The sequence below is a fragment of the Danio rerio genome, chromosome 3 (assembly GCF_049306965.1).
Source record: "Danio rerio strain Tuebingen ecotype United States chromosome 3, GRCz12tu, whole genome shotgun sequence".
Taxonomy (NCBI): Eukaryota; Metazoa; Chordata; class Actinopteri; order Cypriniformes; family Danionidae; genus Danio; species Danio rerio.
Window position 1 is genome coordinate 38413701 of NC_133178.1, and position 21266 is coordinate 38434966.

The following is a 21266-nucleotide window of genomic DNA, read 5'->3' on the forward strand; positions in this document are numbered from 1 at the left end:
TTGCAGCTTGATGTTGTGGCGACGTTACCACTAAGACGTCTATCAGATTTTGAATTTTGGTTGCCATACCTGACAAATAAATGTCAGAGTTTGATGTCAATGTGACGTTGGATTTTGGTCACTTTCTAACAACCTAAAATCAACCATATATCATTGTCATTTTACGTCGTTATTGGACGTCAAATTAACATTTTCTTTCGATGCTGGCTAGACATTGAATTTTGGTCACCTGACGTCACAAGCTAAATCTAACCTAATATTAACGCCTTATGTCCTGCTGGGCAATAACTAAACGCACTACAGAATGTTACGTTAACACACATAAACAAATTTCTTGTAAATGCATCAGCTTTTTACAGCATAATACTCACAACTCACTACACTTGAGTACTTTTTAAATGTTTACTTTTTACTCATACTTTGAATAATATTTACAAAATACTTTTTTTTTAGGCAGGTAATAGTACTTTTACTTAAGTATGATTTTTTTGTATTCTTTACACCACTGTGAGCAACACATGGTAGTGGTGTGACGTTGTATTCAAGACGGTGGTTTAAGATGTTGGCTTGATGTTGGATTTTGGCTACTTTCCAACACAACCTAAAATCAACCAAATATCAACGTCAATTGACATCATTATGGGCATCAAAATAACATTGTTCTTAGATGCTGGAAACCTAAATCTAACCTAATTTTAACATCTTATGATGTTGTGTGTCTGCTGGGCAGACTTAAACCCTGAACATCTCTAAATTGGCTGTGCACAAAAACTTTCCACTCAACCTAACAGAGCCTGAAGGCTAGTGCAAAGAAGATTGTGAGAAACTGATTAAAAACAGTGTATCATACTAAATAAAGACACTGTAACTGCTGTCAAAGATTCTTCAACAAAGATAAAGGCGTTGAATTATACATGTTGTTTGTTTGTATTTCTTAATACAATTTTGTAAAGATTTCAAACAAACCTCTTTCACATAGCCAGTTTGTAGTATTTTGTTGAAAGTAATGATTTTTAAACATTTAGGAATGGAAGTGTATACTTTCTCATAATACTACATTAATTTATTGACCTGAAATTCCCATATGTTATGAAATGTTCAGTATGTTCTAGTTTGATAAAATGTAACAATAAATCTTAGATTAGATACTTTTCCATTTAGAGCACTTAGACATATAAGGGACATGGTGTTTTACTTTAAAGAAACACCCAATTGTCAGTTCTACGAAAATTCTACATGAACATTTACTAAGAAACACTGTGACTCTGCACTATCCAAACCACATTCTTACTGCATGAAGTGGTCTTTGTCATGACAAATATGCATAATCCTAAACTGCATTCATAATAACTTGGCTTTGAAACACACATATAAACTGTATTTCACATTTTACCAGAAGCTGCTTTCATAACAAATTACATTACAACAAAATGATAAAAGACAAAATGATAAAAGATACAAAATGGTTATTTAAACAAAATTAATTATAGATACTGTTCACTTTAGAGGACTCGGACATATGAAAGTTGGTGTTATCCTATAAGGAAACATCCATTTGCCAAATCTGTGCAAGTCTAAAAAAAAGATGCTGTGAAAAACATTTTTAGAGATTTCAGAGAGCGTGGAATTATGTTGCTTGGTAGGGGAAAGTACAGAACTTGTAAAAATGTACTGTTTTTAAGATTTGAACATTTTCAACTTGATTTACAAAACAAGAAAATTATTTACACTCTAAGATAAAAGCACCGTATGGATAAATATCACAACATTTTACAAAGTTGTACTAACCCGATGTGTATACTTAAGGCATTTGCTATTGTCACTATACACTGTTAAAAAAATATTTTCACAAAGTTATTACAACATAATATTTTGAGCTAAGTTAACTTATCTGGGTTGAATGTGTTACTTTACAAAAGAGAGTAAGCTGAACTCGTATGTATTAGTTGACTGCTTCAAACATCTGAGCTTTAAGTTGTAGAAGTTTGTGCAAATGAAAACAAAAAAAATAAAAAGAATAATGAAATAAACCCACTTTAAAACAGTTTGAAATCCACTTCAAGTATATGTATAGATTTTTTATGTATTGTAATACTTCAACTTTAATTTATATTTGTTTACTTTTGGATGACTTCAGACGATAAACGTCTTTCTGCAGGTTTTAGAATTAGATTGTTCTGGTAAATCAGTTTGTTTTAAACATGCACTTTATATTAAATCTTTAACTAAAACCAAGTGTGTGCACCTACTTGTTTTTACTTTTTTGGGGGGGCGTTTTTGTGCATTTGGGAGGGTTTTTGCCGTTTGGGTTTCTAAACATTCAAGTTTATCTGGCAAAACTGGCCGCCATTTTCTCTTTGTAATGTTGTGGTGTTTGTGTGAGGTTCTTTACAGATATATGCTTCTTTGGTCAAATTTGTATTTGCAGACTTCAAAAACCTGTTTTTAGTATTAAAAACAATAGTGGAGCTAATTTAGTTATCTTGACTCATTTAAGGTAAGTAACATGGCTTGGTGGTTTAGTGATTAGCACTGTCGCCTCACAGTGAGAAAGATGGTTGCTGGTTCAAGTCGTGGCTGGGCCAGTTAGCATTTCTGTGTGGAGTATACATGTTCGCTTGGGTTTCCTCTGAGTGCTTCTCCCAATGACATGTGTTGTAGGAGAATTGAAGAATCAAAATTGCCATAGTGTATGAGAGTGTGTGCGAATGAGAGACAACTTCAATATTTAAGTTCACTAAACTTACACCATCTCCATTATGCTTGAATTATAAAGTCCTATCAGCATTCTTAATTACAGAAACTTATCTATTTAAGTTAACTAAACTTTGACCACATACATTACACCTGTTATGACAAGTCCTGTAAACTTTAACCTGAGTTAAGACAACTTCACTATTTTAGTGAAGTACACCTAAATGTTTAAGGCAGCACAAACTGTTTTAAGTTAAAACAACAACATTTTTACAGCGTACTGGATATTTGAATTTAACAGTCGAAAAGTATAATAATAATAATAATGATAATAATAGTAATAGTAATACATTTTATTCAAAGCGCCTTTCAAGAAACACAAAGTCACTGCACAACATATATATATATATATATATATATATATATATATATATATATATATATATATATATATATATATATATATATATATATATATACATAATTCAATCATTTAAAAATAATCCGACAATATGAAAATAGAGCAGATGATAAAATGCAAAGACAGGATAAAGAATGCAGTATGCAATTATAAAGAGTAAGTTATTTTGAACAGATGAGTTTTAAGCCTGGATTTGAACAGAGAGACAGAGTCAATGTTGCAGACGCCAGGAGGAAGAGAATTCCAGAGTTTGGGAGCAGGGTAACTGAAAGCTCTGCTCCCCATTGTGCTGAGACAGGCAGAGGGAACAGAGAGGCGAATGGAGGAGGAGGATCTAAGGAAATAGGAATGAGTGCTGATATGAAAGAAATCAGATAAGTAAGGTGGTGCGAGGTTATGGATGGCCTTAAATGTATGCAAGAGGATTTTATATTCTACTCTGGGTTTGATTGGAAGCCAGTGCTGATCTTGTAAAGTGGGGGTATTATGGTGAAAAGAAGGAGTTTTGGTAATGATGTAAGTTCTGGATCAGTGGAATCTTATGGAGGGATTTCTGTGGAAGACCATAAAGGAGAGAATTGTTGTGAGTTGACAAGGCTATGTACGAGGATAAAGTACAAGGATAAAGAGTGGTCTGAGAGAGGAGCGGAGACGATTTATATTACGGAGATGAAAATATCCAGACTTGGAGACTCAAGTTCCATCTATAGTAAGGGAGATAGACTCAAATTTAGAGATGCAGATTTGGTGCCAACAAGAAGAATTTCAGTTTTATCACTGTTAAGTTTTTGTTTAATGCTGGGTTCACAATAAATGCTCATTTAAGTTGTAAATGAATGATGCCTCCAGTGCAAACATGCAAATAGAGGTGAATAAAAAACCACATGAGGTGAAAATTATCATCTAGAGCAGGAGTTCTCAACCTTTTACAACTCACCGCAATCTATAAAACAAACATGCATATTTATGGCTCACTTCAATTACTCAAACTTATCTGTCTTTATAGAATAATCGGCCAATGATTTGAATAAACATAAAATGTACATAACAGGTCACCAAGCCCAGGCAGACTTAGGCTGACATTTTTGTAAGAAAATGAGAAAACCTATCATTTATCTTTGCAGCAATCAGGGAACTTACATGTAAATGCATCAACTTTTAACAGCATAATACTCACTACTCATGAGTACTTTTAGAAGGGCTACTTTTTACTCCTATACTTTGAGTAATATTTACAACAGGTACTTTTACTCGACTCACACTACATTTTTAGGCAAGCAAGGGTACTTTTACTTAAGTATGCTTTTTCAGTAGTCCTTCCACCACTGTTGGTTATATGATCGAAGGACATGAAATCCCCGTAGTTAAAGAATTAAATGCATAAGGTTCTGAGTGTAGGTCTAAAGCAGTCAAAGGAGGCAGAGAACTGGTGCACTAAAGCCGTTGACTTTAAACATAATCAAATAGTGAATGAAATGAAACAATTAATTATTTATTATTGTTATTATGCATCAAATTATGACAGGACAATTGTACTTAACAATGGATATATCTAATAACAGCTGTACTAGGCCCCAGCAATACCGTCACAGCCAATTGATGATCTGTGGCCCAAAGCATCTAATGTAATCTAGAGCATGTGAAAAAATTAGCATGTTCTCTTCATATTTGGTCTAAGCCCAATTTAGGGTTAAAGGAATGAAGTGATCTTTGAGGTTTTGGGGAATTAGCTGGCACAGCCGGTTTTGTGAGATGTTTCAGGAAGTATTTTTGTTGATCTTGTGACAGCATCTGGTAAACTCCGCAGCAGCAGTGACTCTGCACAATCCAAACCACATTCTTACTACATAAATGTGGTTTTTGGCATGGACATAAAAAGAGCACGGGTTTCATTTGTCATTTTTATTATCTTCATAACATAAAAAATGTACATATAAATTACATTTGAGCAGTGTGCTGAAAAGAGTTACTTCCTTCATGAGAAATCACCATAACCCCTTTTCAGAAAGGACATAAAAGATAGAAAATGGACGAAAAAATAATTATGAAACGCTTTTCATTCTTCAAATTTGCTTTTAAACATAAAATAAAATAGATATGATATATAACTTAACTTACAGTATGTCCTGAGCATGGCAAGATTAAGGTTCATTTAGATATATGTTCAGCATTACAACTAAAACACTTGGCAACACTTCAATTTAGGTCACATTTCACGGTATTAACAAATCACTAACAGTAGCTTAATAAACTACTAATTATCTGTTTATTAATACTTAGCAGGGTAGAAGTTGAGTTTAGGTATTTGGTAGAATTAAGGATACAGAATAAGATCACACTTTATAACTGCTTATGAATAGTTAATATCGTAACAATTGGTAGAAAAATAATCCAGTACACTGTAAAATAAATCTGTAATTTTACGTTTTATTCCCGCAAGCTGGGGTGCCGGGAACAAAAAACGCAAAATAACGGCCGTTAAATTATAGAAATTTATTGTAATATAACGAAAATTAAATTACAGAAATTTCTTTAGATAAAAATTTCTGGTAAATTTCTGCAATTCAACCTCTTATTTTACAGTAAATTTCTGTAAATTATCAGCCGTTATTTTAAGGGGGGTTTTCTGGCACCCCAGCTGCCGGAAATAAACTGTAAAAATCACAATTTTTTTTACAGTGTAGTTAATAGCGTGAATTATGACCTGAACAAAAGTGTTACCAAACACTCAAACCGAGACATACATAAAGTGCCATACTGCATAACAAACACATGCTTCACTCATTACAGTGCAAATACTTGTAAACCATCGTTACACTTCTGTAAATTAGCAGTTTTGTGTTTCATGTTTCCCTCGTTTATTTATGCTTCATTCTTTCAACAACTTGAAAAGTTAAAATACATTACTTTGATTAATATATTTAATAGTTTAAAGTGACATGTTTTCTATTATGTTATAAAATAATTATTTATTAATTATTTTTTTATATTATTTCTTATACATTTCAAACGACTAAAATGTCAATAAAAGTCACTTTGTTAAACCGCTAAGTTGAATTGTCAATTTCAAAAGCAGTGATAAACATCCCATAATGCAACTTAGAGCCGGAAATAAATGGAAAACACTTGGGTCACACTTTATTTTGAGGGTCCGTTTGTAGAATTTAAGTTACATTGCAATTAATTCTCATTAGATTATAAGTAGACTGTTAGGTTGTGGTTATTGTAGGTTTGACTCGTACTTGCAAGTTTCTTACAGTCAGTTAAATGTCTGTTGAGGGAGCAGTATCAGCAGATATTACGCAGATAGCCTACTAATACTCAAATGGACCATCAAAATAAAGTGTTACCAAAATTTGTGAAACACAAGATAAACTGTTAAATCTGTTTAAAAAAAAAAAAAAAACTTGTGTAACTGTTATTTAACAGATTTTTTTTGTGTAATTGCACAGTATACAAACACTCAACATCTTCATGGTCTGACTTATCAATTAACATTCACATTTGTCTAGTACTGAATATGCTCCACAAAAGCCTTGAATGCTAAATGTATGACAATCTAATCAGTCATGGGGCATACTGAAAAACATATTAATATGGGTCTGGATATTTCACATTCACTCTAACAGTGAGCCGTTTTTCCTCAAAAGATGCTCTTGTGAAAGATTTGGAGAGTTAGAAGTGAGGAGAATAAAACAGAAACTGTATAGCAGGAGGAAAAAGATGCTGGTGAGCCATTAGACTGGGTTGTATTTGAGGTGCTTGCAGAAGGAGCGCTTGTACTTGCACTTGTAGTGTTTGTAGCTTTTTGAGGGAAGGAACTGATCACAGCTGTCAGGAATGTGGAAAAGCTGGAGGTTTTAGTGAAGATCTGGACACCCTGAGCCTTAACAGGGAAGTACAAGTCAGCACCTTTGCTGCCTGTGCTGCTTGTGCTGTTATTGACAGTGCTGTTATTGACAGTGCAGTTGTTGACGGTGCTGTTGTTGACGGTGCAGTTATTGAGAGTACTGTTGTTCAGAGTACTGTTAGAGATGCTGCTGTTTGAGTTGCTGTTCGATATGGTTAATACTGCAATATGGATCCATGACTGACCCACCAAACACATCAGTGGACCACCTTGAACACCCTAAGAGAGTGAAAGACACACAGTGAAGAGGATTATTACCTTCATACACTGTAAAAAATCGATTTGTGTTGGCAATACATGAAGAAACCCAGCAAGCGTTTTTTATTTTTTTTAAAAGATGTCTAATAGATGTCTACTGGCTAAAACAAGTCTAAATTTGGGCTGTCAGTGAAAATCTAATCGATCTAAAAATAGGCCAAAACTATATTAGTCATCAAATAAAAAGAAATGAATGACTACATATATCAAGTCTGTCTAATCTGTCTATTTGACGACTAGTCTAGTTTTGAGCTGTTCTTAGATGTCTATTAGATTTTCACTGACGGGCCTTGTTTTAGCCAAGCTGTCTACGTTTAGATGTCAATTAAGCGTCTATTAAATGCAAAAATGCTTGCTGGGAATTAAGTTAACTACAAATTTAAGTGGATTTTAATGTCACAATCACCAGCAATCTAGTCCAGTGTTTACCAAAGTGGGGGTGATTTCCAAAACTCAGATACATTAGAATTACCATATTTTATTTATAACCCACAGAAGATAGATAATTGTCACACTAAAGAAACCAAAACAACAACATACAAATAAAAATCTATCAGCCTTTCAATTTTTTTCCCCCATTGGATTGGGACCCCTGGGGTGTTTAGATTAACCACTCAGCAATAGCATCAGCTACAGTAGATTGATTTTATTGAGCCAGGTTAAACCTTCTGACATTAAAAATAAGATATTTGATATTGATTATAAAATTAATAAATGACTATAAAAATGTTATATGGTTATTAGACTGTTGCATTTTTGTGTTGTCAATATGCTTGTGTTTAAATAGGCCTATAGTTGTGTGTGAAAGGTTTTTATATTTATAACTACCAGCGATAAAAGGGGGTGTTGTGAGTGACTGACGATGTTATTTTGGAGGTCTCGAGCTGAAAAATTTGGGAACTTCTCATCTAGTCCATACGTACTGCAACTAAAAGAACTACAAATCCCATTTTACCTTTTCACACACACCTGTTCCGGATCACTGATGATGACATACACAAAGACACATAGCTGAAGCTCATCAGTGAATCATTAACTCGACTATAAAGACATCTCTCTGTGCAACACACATTGCTGACTCTTGTTTACCCTGTGTAGCACTACAAAGCGTCTTCCACAGTCTTCCTGTGTTTTGACCTTTATGTCTTTGTACCGTTGTTTGATTCCTTGCCTCCTAGCCTGACCTTTTGCCTGTGTATTTTGATGACGTTTCTTGGATTTGCCTTATGCTTCAGTTTGCTCTTGTTCCTGACCATGCACGATTTTGCTTTAATTAACTGCATGTGGTTCCTCAATACCGTTGCTAGTGTCTACCATTACATTAACATAAAACAATTAAGTTCTTCCGCCAAAACATCCAAGAATTGTGCTGTTTCAGCTTATATTAAAGAAGTAGTTTGAACAAACTGCAAATGTCATTTTTTTAAAAGTGTAGTTTATGAAAAGAGTTTATGTTATGTGGAAATTATTGGCTTATAATTTGACATGAACATACACTACCATTTAAATACTTAGAGTCAGTAAGATTTAATATTTTAATTTTTTTAATTTATTTATTAATAAATGATTTAATAGTTTTTAAAGAATGGCTCATTTTAAGATAAATAGTCTACTGGACTCGTTTAATGACAAAAATATTTATTTAAAATATGCATTTTTTAATTTTAATAAAAACAAAAATAAGAAATAAGCAGAAAACAGAAAAATAAACAGCAAAGTTATTTTAAATTGTAAAATATTACAAAGTGTTATTGTAATTTTGTATGTTTTAATCAGTTAATCATTAGCATCATTAAAGCCATAGCAGTTGTCTCCACTTGTGAATTACTATATGGGTGTTTTTCATTTATTTATCATTTTAAATTGAATTATTGGACCTTGAGTTAAGCTCCAGCAGATTCATTCAATCATTTTCTTGTCGGCTTAGTCCCTTTATCAATCCGAGGTTGCCACAGCAGAATGAACAGCCAACCCATCCAGCAAGTTTTTTTTTTTTTTTTACGCAGCAGATGTCCTTCCAGCTGCAACCTATCTCTGGGAAACATACACACACACATTCACACACTAAGGACAATTTAGCCAACTCAATCCACCTGTACTGCATGTCTTTGGAATGTGGGGGAAACCGGAGCACCCGGAGGAAACCCATGCGAAGGCAGGGAGAACATGCAAACTCCACACAGAAATGCCAACTGAGTCGAGGTTCGAACCAGCGACCTTTTTGCTGTGAGACGACAGCACTACCTTCTGCGCCACTGCCTCGCTTGCTCCAGCAGATTTTGTTGTTTAACTCAATTTTGCAATTTAAAAACGCTCATTAACATTATTGAAGTTTGAAACAATATGCTGTATCAGAAACTTCAAATCAGACATCAAATCATAAAAATAACTGAAAGGTCCTGGATTGTCTGAGCTGAGATCAAGATCCCATAGGGCAATTTGTAAGTATAAATAAAAGGAAAACACCCAGATACTTCCTTTTCAGAAGCGTTTCCTGGAATTCAGCAGTTCCTTTGATTATCCTTAAGCAATGTTGTTACCATGTGTTAAACTTTTGGGTGGACCAATTAGTTTTAAAAAGATTAAGGAAATTCTAGATTTAATTTTAGTTTAGAATGTATAAATTTTTAATATTTGAAATTATTAATCCTTCTTTAAATGTATATATATATATAAAATGTATATTTTTGCCTAATATGTTAAAAGCATAATATATTTATTTTCTCATCACATTCAGTCAAGAAAGAAAAACTCCTAACAACAAAACTTAAGGGCAAAAAACTCCCAAAATAATAGTTTACTTACTGAATATTAGTGTTGATCATTTATCAGTTCTATCATAAATTATACTTTATTCTTTTTTAATGTTAAAGCAATGCCTTATGTTGAAATTTTCATGTTGAAAACTTTTTAAAAATGTTACGAAACAGCAAAATACAATTCTTGGAGATGTCGACAGTCATGTGTGTGTCCCACGTTGCTAAAAACACTGTCAAGACACTATCAGGACACTATCACTGTCATGGAGATTCGCTGTCTGTACCAGCCAGTACAAAGTGATGTCATTGAGTCTACAGAATTAATTAATGAAAAAGACTTGGTCCCAACCAATCAGTGCGCTCTACTGTAAACGAGATGCAACTTCATTAATATGCATATTAATATATAAATATTAATATGATATAGCTTCGAATACTCTTTTTACCTGTTAAGGTCTTTGCACACTGAAATCTGAAATTTTCGTATGCATTTTTTTTCATAATCATATGCGAAAAAATTGTCTCGTAAACAAACCTTGCACACTGAGTTTGATGTATATTAAATAATCCAATACCAAAAAAAAAAAACACAAAACATTTCAGAATAGTCTCTACAAAGTAGAAAAAGGAAGAGGAATAGGCTATATATTGTGTTCATTCAATACTAGCCTATATAGAGAAAAAGGAGAGCTCTCGTCCTTATCAAAGAGCTCAAGTGGCAGCATTTTGTATTTTGACTTTTGCCCGTACAGTGGCTCTGAACCGTCAAAACACCTCTCAAAGCACTTTTTCAGATGTGAAAAATGAAAAAAAGTTGAACACGGTTCGACAGATGATAGTTTCGAAGCAGTTTCTCAATGCGATTCATACAATGTGAGGTAGAATTTATTTTTTTACGCACAATAATTACAGATAAAGATATTGAATTCAGTGTGCAATAACCTTTACAGTGTTTAAAGAGACGCCACATTGTGTTGCCAACCGTAACAAGAAGAATTGTTTAGAGACGTGTCGTCAGTGTTGTGTTTATAAATGTACAGAATCAAAAAATCGTTTTCATTTTTCTGTGATGAGAACACAGCTCGCATGTGAACCCACATGTGAGGATTACAGTGCTCTGCTAACACGCAACAAAAATATGTTTGTAAGGAACATTTTTTACCCGAGAGCTTTTCAAGTCTTGAAAAGTTGAAACCTGGGTTTGCCACTAATCTTCTTTAAAATAAAGATGTGGTTCCAGCTGGTGTTGATTTTCCTGTCTCTAATTTGGTAAGTGTGTGATCAGTGTTCTTTGTTTATGTTTATTCAGATGGTTAGTTATCGTCAGCAGTACTCTTTCAGTTAAAGACATACCTTAGTCAAAATGATTTAGTTACTAAATTATATCACTACAATAATATGGACTGAAAATCGTCCACACAGCTCTTAGATCCACTGTAAATGCTGCTCTGCGAATCACCATCTGTGTTGCGGTGTAAAAAACAGCTGTAGTGCACGTAATGATACTCCCGTTTTCATGCGAACCCTTCCCTCTTTCTCCATTCAAACCTTCTACATTAACTGAGCTGGACTCACGGTCACTGTCACTTTTACAGTTTAGTAATTTGATACTTGTTCTGTTCAATGTCCACCATGGTTATAGCCCTCTCCTTAAGTAATTTTATTCACCAAAAAAGTCAAAACAAAACCAGAAACAACTTGCCTGTTGTAAGTCGAAAGCAGTTGTACAAATACTGTTGTTTGAGGATGAGTTTCCACAGCTCACAATAGAAGTCTGGTATTGCTGAAGAGTTTGATTCACTATAAAAACACATTCAAATGGAGAAGATTTGTTTAAAAATCTAAGTAAATGAGGTTTCGTGATTAGCATAGCATGGCCACAGATATTGAGCTCACCTCCTCCTGCTCCTGATCCCCATCCTGCTGCCCAGCATTGAGTGTTGGCGTCAACATTGTTGCCTCCCAAGTCCACACATATGGGCTGAATGTAATTGGTGAAGTTTGGTGTAACCGCCAACTGCAGGACGGCAACGTTGTTACCCGAATTGTTGCTCATTGAGAAATTTGCCACTTTGATGGAGACCTCATTGGGGTTGGAGCTGTTCTGATTGAGTCGGCCCAGGACAACAGTCCATCCTGTGGCATTGGTGGAGCTGAAAACCAACAACAAAAGATCTCTACTCAATCAAATCTTTTAACTTATCATCAGATCTCTGTTTTTCCTATATATCACTGGCCTTACTTGGGAAAGCAGCTAGCAGAGGTCATGACAAACTGTTCAGCGATCAGCGCTCCTCCACAAACGTGACTACCATTAAACTGAACACTGGCGATCCAGGGCCACATGCCTGGAGATGCAAGTAAGCTGTTTCCTCCAGCACCGGAGTTCAGTTTAGCACTTCCACACACAACAGCTACAGAAATAGAGAGAAAGGTATCAGTGAGATGCAGATTCTATCAATCTGAAGCATGTGAATAAAGCAGGGGTCACCAATCTCAGTCCTGGAGGGTCGGTATCCCTGCAGAGTTTAGCTTCAACTTGCCTCAACACTCTTGTCTTGATGTTTCAAGTATACCATGAAACACCTTGATTAGCTTGTTCAGGTGTGTTTCATTAGAGTTGGAGCTAAAATCTGCAGGACACCAGCCCTCCAGGAACAAGTTTGATGACCCCTGGCCTAAACAGTCGTATTTCATAAGCATAAAGCTATACACAAGCTTTCACTGCAGGGGCAGTAGCTTTTCAAAAGGTACACATTTGTTCCTGAAAGTTCCATATTGATACCTTAAAGCAGTGGTTCTCAATCTGCATCCTTGAGACTGCTTATTTGGCATGTTTCTTGTTTAACACACTTGATTTACATAACCAGCTTGTTAAATGAGTGCTCCAAATAGGAAACTGTATTCAGATCAACATGTTCCCTTCATAGTGTTTACTGCTTTCTACCCTCTTCACATTGGAAATTAGCTGAAGTTTACTTCATTTAAGAAAGGTTATATATATATATATATATATATATATATATATATATATATATATATATATATATATATATATATATATATATATATATATATATCCCTCATCTCCCCCACCCCATTATAAGCACATCAGGAAACACAGAATAACTGTAGTTTAGACCAAGCTATTAAATAAATTACATTTAAATTTGACATTCTTAGTATCAGATGAGAGTTTAGTGTCCAAGATTTCTTTGACGTCGCATATATAGATTTTGCATACGGTTAGAATTTCCAGTTTAGTATGGTTAATCCATGCTGATGACAGTTCCAGATACAGTATTTACAATAGTGAATGTAACCAATGCTCACTTGAAAAATCACAAAGGGGTTTACACCTCTGTACTAACATTTTCTTTGTAGCAGTTGAAGCAGCTAACCTAAATTTACAGACCTTTGCATTTAAGGGAAATTGAGAGTTATCATTCAATATTAACAATACAGGATCTTTGGTGAAACACATTTTTGTAACTTGAAATAAAATGTCCAGCACCGAATCCCAATATTTTTGCATCTCTGGACATTCCCACATCATGTAAAAAGGTATGTGAACGCTGATTTTCACAGAACATACAATAACGATGTGGAGATAAACTTATGATATGTCATATACAGTACGTGTGGTTAAACTTGCCCTGTGAATAGTTTTAAAGTGAAGTTTAAATGATTCTTGAGTAAACATTTTTGAGAAACAACAACTTTATATATGGTGCAATTTCAGATGTAATACTCAGCAAGTTTTTTTCATTAATTTAGAGCTGTGTTATATACTGCATGGAAGGTTTTTCTTTTTTATTCTATAATAAAGGGACTTTAAGATGGCAATATGGTACAATAATTTACCTTTTAAAAAGGTATCACACTTGACAGCTTGTGCACCTTTACTTTTAAGAGCATAATGTGCACCATGAGAGGCGTAAAATGCAGTGGGAGATATGTCACAGAACAGGCTTTTTGGTCATGTTTCAGAAAGTCAAGTCTTTCAAGTTGGGTTTCTGTGTCTACTGAAACTCATTTATCAGATGGCAGATAGAGAACTCCAAAAAGCTAAGGGTATGATCAAATGACTAAGTCACAAGTCACGAAAACTTTCCATGTTTGAGTATTCCAGGTATTTCAATGGCTGTTTACTCAGCAGCACTATTAATTTATAGTAGAAGTAAGGCTTTATCAGGCTCATGGCATCTCAGACACCAGTATTTTAGTTATTCTGAAAAGATAAATCACTGGTCATCTGAAATTTTACCGTGGAAATATCAAGATTGGAATTTAGATCTTGAAATGCATGATGCCTGAAGTTAAAAAATCAAAACCTAAATAGATTTGGTTGATAAATGAATAATTGAAGTTATCTAAGGTCTTCTTTGTTGTATGAAGGAAATAGTCGAGAGCCATTTTAAACAGTCAGATAAAGGGCTTTCAATGATTTACTGACATAGTCAGTCTAAGTCAAGCCACAAGATGCTTTTCCAAATCTTTTAACTGCTTCATTAAAGTAATAGTCTACACAAAAATTATATTTCTGCAATCATTTACTCGTCCTCCACTTGTTCTAAACCTATTTGAGATTCTTTCTTCTTTTAAACACAATAAACTGCTGCTAACCGTTGCCTGCTAAAGCCCTTTTCCTTTCTGTGGGAGTTAAAGAGTGCCAGCAACCAGTTTTCCCTCAGATATATTTTAATTTGTTTAACAAATAAAAAGAAACTCAAGTGGGTTTAAGACGACACGAGACACAATAAATAAGATATTTTTTTCGTTTTCAGCTATCCATTTAAGAATGAACCCATTCGTAACACTAATTTCTTGGTTACAAGCAGAAAAAATGTAGAATCATGAACGTACATCTTACTTTTCTGCCAAAATATGGGATGGCCTAACAGTAACTTTACTTTTAAGCATTGTTAAAACATGAGTGTAAGTTTTTAATGTGAAATAAAAACAAATAGTGACCTAATGTCTGTTTGAGTTTGTATCTTCGACTGAAACAAGTAGTAAACAGTCAATTTTAAAAAGCAGGGTAAGACTTTGTTTTGTTGGTCCTTGTTGCACATTTTGTTGACTAAAACATGTTCTTATTTGAGGATTGTCAGCTAATGTCTGCTGATAATGCTGCTTCAACAGACATCATTGGCGGTAAGAAACTTTGCAAGTACTCTAACCCTAACCCCAACCTAACAATCTACATGTAATCTAATGAGAATTAGTTGGCATGTAGATGCAATGTAACTTAAATTCAACAAAATGCGTCAAATGGACCATCACTAAAGTGATACCAAAAGCAGAATTGATCTCACCAGTAATATACAGTAAAAGTCTCTGAATGTTTATTTGGATTACTTAAAAAAAACTTACGTGCGACAGTCGTAGTTGACATTGTAGTTGTTTGTGTTGTAGAAGCTGTGGTGGGGGGAATGGTGGGGAGACCAGGGCAGTTTACACTCAGGTCACCATCAGTACCATTGGAATTGTACATGACAAAGCCTGGCTGGGTGGTGGTGATTCTCTGCTGGATCCAGCTCTGATATTTAGACACCCTGGTATACACACCAGGGAAGTTTGGTTGAGCACAGCCTGTACCAAAACTCACAATTCCAGACTGGATCCAAACTGAGCCCTGTTTGCTGACCATTGGACCACCAGAGTCACCCTGTCGAATGAAGAGGGAGTTAGTGACTAGGTGTAAAAACCATTCTGCAGATCTACTCCAGCTGAAGGTTGCAGCTGTAAAATATAATATGAAGGAATAGTGTGAATATATTCTTGTCAATGCAAGTTTACAGTGTCAGCTGTGTTCTGTCAGGGAAATGGCCTGAAGCATTCAGCGGTACTTTTTCTTTCTAAAACTTGTCATCGAATGTAAAACCAGTATGGCTGGAAGCTGGATGAACATTCATCATATGTACAGTATGTCTATCTTAAGAACTTTCATGAGGGTTCTGTGTAGTTTCTATAAAGTGATTATTACACAATAAAGTTGTAGGAGGTTGAGCATTTTAATATCTGGCCCCTAAACTCTGGAATAGTTGTCCTGATATCAGTTTAAAACTAGATGAAAATATATATATTTTCAGTTAAGCATATAGACAATGCATTACGTATGATACAGTTAAATTGAACTCTTTAAATGCATTTTTTCACATTACATTAATATCTCTTGTGCAAATAAATTATGAACAGCAGCTTTGCTATTTGTTTTTCTATATTCTCTATTTCCACCTCTAGATTGTGGAGTGCCACTCCAATCAGATGAACAGATGATGCCGACCCGACACAACTTCTTAATCTTTATGATTCTGACTGTAAAGTAATGATGTGCACATTTTGTGAAGCGGATTTGAAATGATAATTATTGTAAAAAGCACTATACAATTAAACTTGAACTAAGGCTGGGTGATTAATCTAAATCAACATTCAGAACCTATAATCAATCAAAAATTTTCCAGGAAGATTTTATCTATTACTTTTCCTACCCTGTGTGGAGTTACGTGACCCCACTCTGTTAAGCCTTTATTTATAGTTCTGCAGTCACATTGCAGTCACGTCTGATCTCTGGTCAAGTAGGACGATTGACCCACTCTTGAGCCACACTTTGCACTACACTGACAATGATTGGAAGCTGCGCCGTATATGCCTTGAGACAGCATATTTTCCATTACATTCAAATGATTATTTACAATAAAATATTTGTTTACAGAAGACGCAAAAATGCACTGCTTTTATCAACAGGATTTACAAGAGCTATTTTATTTAGACACTGCTCGTTGATTTTATTTAATTTTTTTGTCTCCGAAAGTGCAAGCTATTTATTTTTACTTTTTCAAAGACAAGTTTGTATTAGGGAATTTGTGTTTTAATTTCAATTGTTTAACATTGATGTTCAGTAAATAATCATAGACAGTAGATAGTGTGTGTTTCCTTCAATTAGTTTAAAATTAAGTTATCCACCCTATATTCAAAAATCTGTCACTTGTAATATGTGAGCATATTTACTGTAAAAAAAACCTGTCAGTGAACTATGAAGAGCAAAAATTTAAATAAATAACTAAAATAATTGTTCATTAATCATAATCGAGTCAAAATGTTAAATTAATCGAGATTTTGATTTTATGCCAAATCCCCTAGCCCTAACTTGAATTTAATTGAAAGTTGCAAGTGAATGTTTACCTGTTGTTTCTTTATAAGGATGTGTGCCTATCAAAGCAGTTAAGCTGAGCAATTTTTTTATTTATTTTTTTGTTGCAGTCAATAGAAGTGTTGTGTTTTTTAAAAATGGCAGCAGCCTAGTGAGATGTTTAACACAAAGCTCTGACAGTTGGAGAAGTGCTTGCAAAAATGCTTCATGTCCCCTAATGGTGAAATTTACTGTAAATGTATTTAATTCATACGGTTACACTTTACAATAAGGTTCATTAGTTAATGTTAAGTAATGCATTTACTAACATGAACATACTTTGAACAATACATTTACTACAGTATATACTCATGTTAATAAACGTTTGTTAATGAAAATACAGTTGTTCATTGTTAGTTCATGTTAACTCATGGTGCATTAACTAATGTTAACAAGCATGGACTTGAATGATAATAATGCATTAGTAAATGTTCAATTATGATTAATAAATGCTGTACAAGTGTTGTTCATGATTAGTTCATGTTAGTAAATGCATTAACGAATGAACCTTATTGTAAAGTGTAACCATTCATACTTTATAAAATACACTTTAATTTTAAAATGTCAAAACCATTGTAATTGAAGTACAGAAGTCTTATTCAAACCAAACAGTAATCTGTTAGTGAACACAAAAATTGAATACAAGTGCACTGTGAACATTCCCTTCACTGGGAGCCCAACTATATTTGGCTATGTGTCAGTAGAGAGGATCTAAAAGGTATCAGCTTTGCAATGAACTCAATAATGTTTTGAAATGTTAATATTTTTACACCTTCTTCTTATTTATCATCTTTCTTATCGCAATGATAAGTATAGGAAAAGTATAGGTAAGTATAGCATTACCTGACAGGAGTCTTTCCCCCCTTGCAATAGTCCAGCACACACCATATTGTCTGTGATTTTTGAGACCCCATAAAGACAATTACACTTCCTGTTTCCAACAATCGGCACTTGCACTTCTTGTAGAGTCCCCGGGGAAGGTAGGCTGACTGAGAGAAAAAAGAAACAGCCCGTGTCATCTACTGCAGGAGTACACTGTATGTTCTAACTCTGATTGAAAAGAGTAAAAGTAAATGCTTACCGCCTGTGGCAGTGTTCCCCCATCCAGTGATCCAGACCAAAGTTCCATTGAAGAAAGTACTGTCGGATGCAGCCAGACAGATAGGTCTGATGTAGTTCGAAAAGCTCACTGTTGAGGCCAGTTGCAGAAGAGTGATGTCATTGTCTTCAGTATCACTATTGTAGTTTGGATGTTTTATGATATTGGAGACAGCACTGGACATCGAGTATGATTCAAATGATGCTAGTTTTTGTAGGCCCAAATATACAAGTAGACCAGTCGTCGAAGGGCTGGAAAATGACAACAACTGTTAACCACATCAGGTAAATGACATACAGTATTTTGAAAGGACTTGTTGCCTGTCTTTATACTTGGGAAAGCAATGGGCTGCAGTCAGAATCCATTGGTTGTTAATGAGAGATCCACCACAGAAATGGCTGCCGTCTCTTTGAAGACTGACCTGCCATGGCCAAGCGCCAACCGGTGCATTCTGTCCTCCCACTATCCTTGAGTTGAGAGGTGCCGTACCACACACTGACAATAAAAAATGCACATTTTAGCCACAGAAACACTACAATCTGGCTATTTTAAGTGATGTGTTGAAAAACTGGTTACCATCTAGTTGTGCGTCACACCCTAGAAAACAACATACAGACTGAGTTACTAATAAATTCAGCAAAATGATTTTAAAAAGTGCTGGGCTGTCGTAACCCAATGTTAGATTTAATATATATATATATATATATATATATTAATATATTAAAACAAGCAAAAATAATCTGCCAGTGGGATAAGCAAAATAATCTTGTTTTAAGGAAAAACTTAATATTGTCCTATTACTTAAAACAAGACCATATGTTTTGCTTGTCTAGAAAATTATTATTGATGAAATTATAGTAAGTGGTATAGTAAATTATATAAGTAAATCATATATTTAAATAATATAACTTATAAAAGATTTTTTGAATATATATTTGAACTAGAAAAAAGACAAACAATCTAAGTAAGAAAAGTATTTTTGTTGTGTAGGCTACTATATATATATAATTTTAGATATAGGGATAATGGTCTATATACACTAACAGTCAAAGGTTTGAGGTCAATAGGATTTTAAAATGGTTTAAAATAAGCTTTTCCTGCTCACCAAGGCTGCATTTATTTAATCAAAAATACAGTACAAATTGTGAAATATATATGAACTATAAATTAACTGTTCAAAAGTAGTTTATCATTTAATGTAATCATTCATTCTAGTGATTTTAAATATGAATTTTCAGCATCATTACTCCAGTCGTCAGAGTCACATGATACTTCAGAAATCACTCTAATATTAATGATTATTATTTATTATTATTAATAATAATAATAATAATAATAATAATAATAATAATAATAATAATAATAATAATAATAATAATAATTGATAATAGTAATGAAAGCAATAATGACTGGAGAAATAATTTCTTTTGAAACTACATACAACACGTAATACATACATATTTAATAAATAAGTATTTAACAGTTTAACTTTTTTTTTTAAATAAATACCTCTTTAATGAACAGAACATTTTTTATTTAAATTCAAATTAAATTAAAATTAAAATGACCCCAAACTTTTGGCCTGTAGTGTATGCAAAGACAAACCTGAAATTATTTATACCCCTGGCAAATAATGAAAAAAATATATATATTTTTTAATATATGTATAATATCACATACTTAATTTGTTTAACAAACAAGTGGTTCTAATTGTATTTACATTGAAAACCTTAAAAAAGGTATTTTTATGTGTGATATTTTATTTACCATGCTCTCAAAGTCATCTGAAGTTTTTTTTCTTTTTGCAATTTTTTTTTACAAAATTCTGCACAAAAATATCAACAACAACAACAACAACAACAACAACAACAATAACAAATAAATCCCTCGTAAGGAATTATTAGTAATAGTTATCCAATAAAGGGTCTTACCTGTTAGAAGGGCAATGGTCAATGCTACGCCAACTATATGGATCTTCATAATCTGCATCTACAGGATTTACAGCTGACTGCAAGGGTTCAGACACTTGCCCCTGCTTTATATTCTTGATTGCTACACACCTACACACTCTCTCATCACATTTAAACCAGGCACGCCTCCATCTCTGTCCATGGGTAAACTCCCTCATTGTTCAGTCATGCTACACTTATTGAGCAACCTGTATGTCTGAAAATGTCCCAAGGAACATGTCAGCGACTCTCGGTCAGGTGTAATTCCCACCTCTTCAGACTCTTGAAATCTGAAGCTTGTCAAACATGCATTTAAATAATGTGTATGTGTAATGGCTTTGTAAACTTAAGTAGATCATCTACAGGTGTGTGAGGTCTTTCTGTCCGATATTAAATGAGACACGTAAAAACACAGTTGCTAAATGTTTTTGGAATTAAACAGTGGTGTATGAGAATTCTTGAATTCCTAAATCGCTCTCATAGTTAAACATTACTCTTTTGTTATAAGAGATTTCTCATGCCACATGATTCACTTAGAATAAATGCCCGGAAAAAATAACAACAACACATTATTGTTTAGTCATGTTAGTTTTTGAGCTACTGATGTAACAAAATTGTGTTACATTTATCCAATTAAAAACTGGACAGCTTTGCTTTAGAAGAATGTAATTCAATCTGTTAAATAGCCCCTATTTTGCATTATAAAAGCTCATATTTTGTTTTTGGGGGTCTCTAACAACATGCTGATATGCGTGCAAGGTCAAAAAACACTTTCATTGTCTTATAATATGGATTTATTTTTGCATATCTATCCCAACGACTCCCATATGATTTTTTCAGTGATTCATTCGTTCCCAAACCCCTTCTTATCGCAAAGCTAATCTGCGGCGATTGGTCCGACTCAGTCTGTTGTGATTACGGCTATGTGTAACAGATGTGTAACTACACAGCTAAGTAGCACACAGAGTATGTGAGTGCCCA

At 34.0% G+C, this 21266-nt stretch overlaps 1 protein-coding gene across 1 annotated transcript; it reads right to left on the bottom strand.

Annotated features, from left to right (window-relative positions):
* Positions 1 to 5002: 5002 nt before the first annotated feature.
* Positions 5003 to 20348, bottom strand: zgc:100868. Its single transcript, NM_001003526.2, has 10 exons — positions 20268 to 20348; positions 18913 to 18933; positions 18669 to 18831; positions 18319 to 18587; positions 18081 to 18226; positions 15419 to 15713; positions 12285 to 12456; positions 11939 to 12195; positions 11745 to 11842; positions 5003 to 7244 (listed from the first exon to the last, which is right to left on the bottom strand). Exons 1-10 carry the CDS (start codon positions 20323 to 20325, stop codon positions 6759 to 6761), a joined length of 1965 nt encoding a protein of 654 aa, NP_001003526.2. The 5' UTR covers positions 20326 to 20348; the 3' UTR covers positions 5003 to 6758.
* Positions 20349 to 21266: the final 918 nt, after the last annotated feature.

Coding starts and splice junctions, on each gene's coding strand:
- zgc:100868 (NM_001003526.2), bottom strand. CDS start 20,325: ATGCAGATTATGAAGATCCATATAGTTGGCGTAGCATTGACCATTGCC. Junction 18,832..18,912: donor GTGTGACGCACAACTAGATG/GTAACCAGTTTT, acceptor TTTTATTGTCAG/TGTGTGGTACGGCACCTCTC. Junction 7,245..11,744: donor CTGCTTTCGACTTACAACAG/GCAAGTTGTTTC, acceptor TCACTCTCTTAG/GGTGTTCAAGGTGGTCCACT.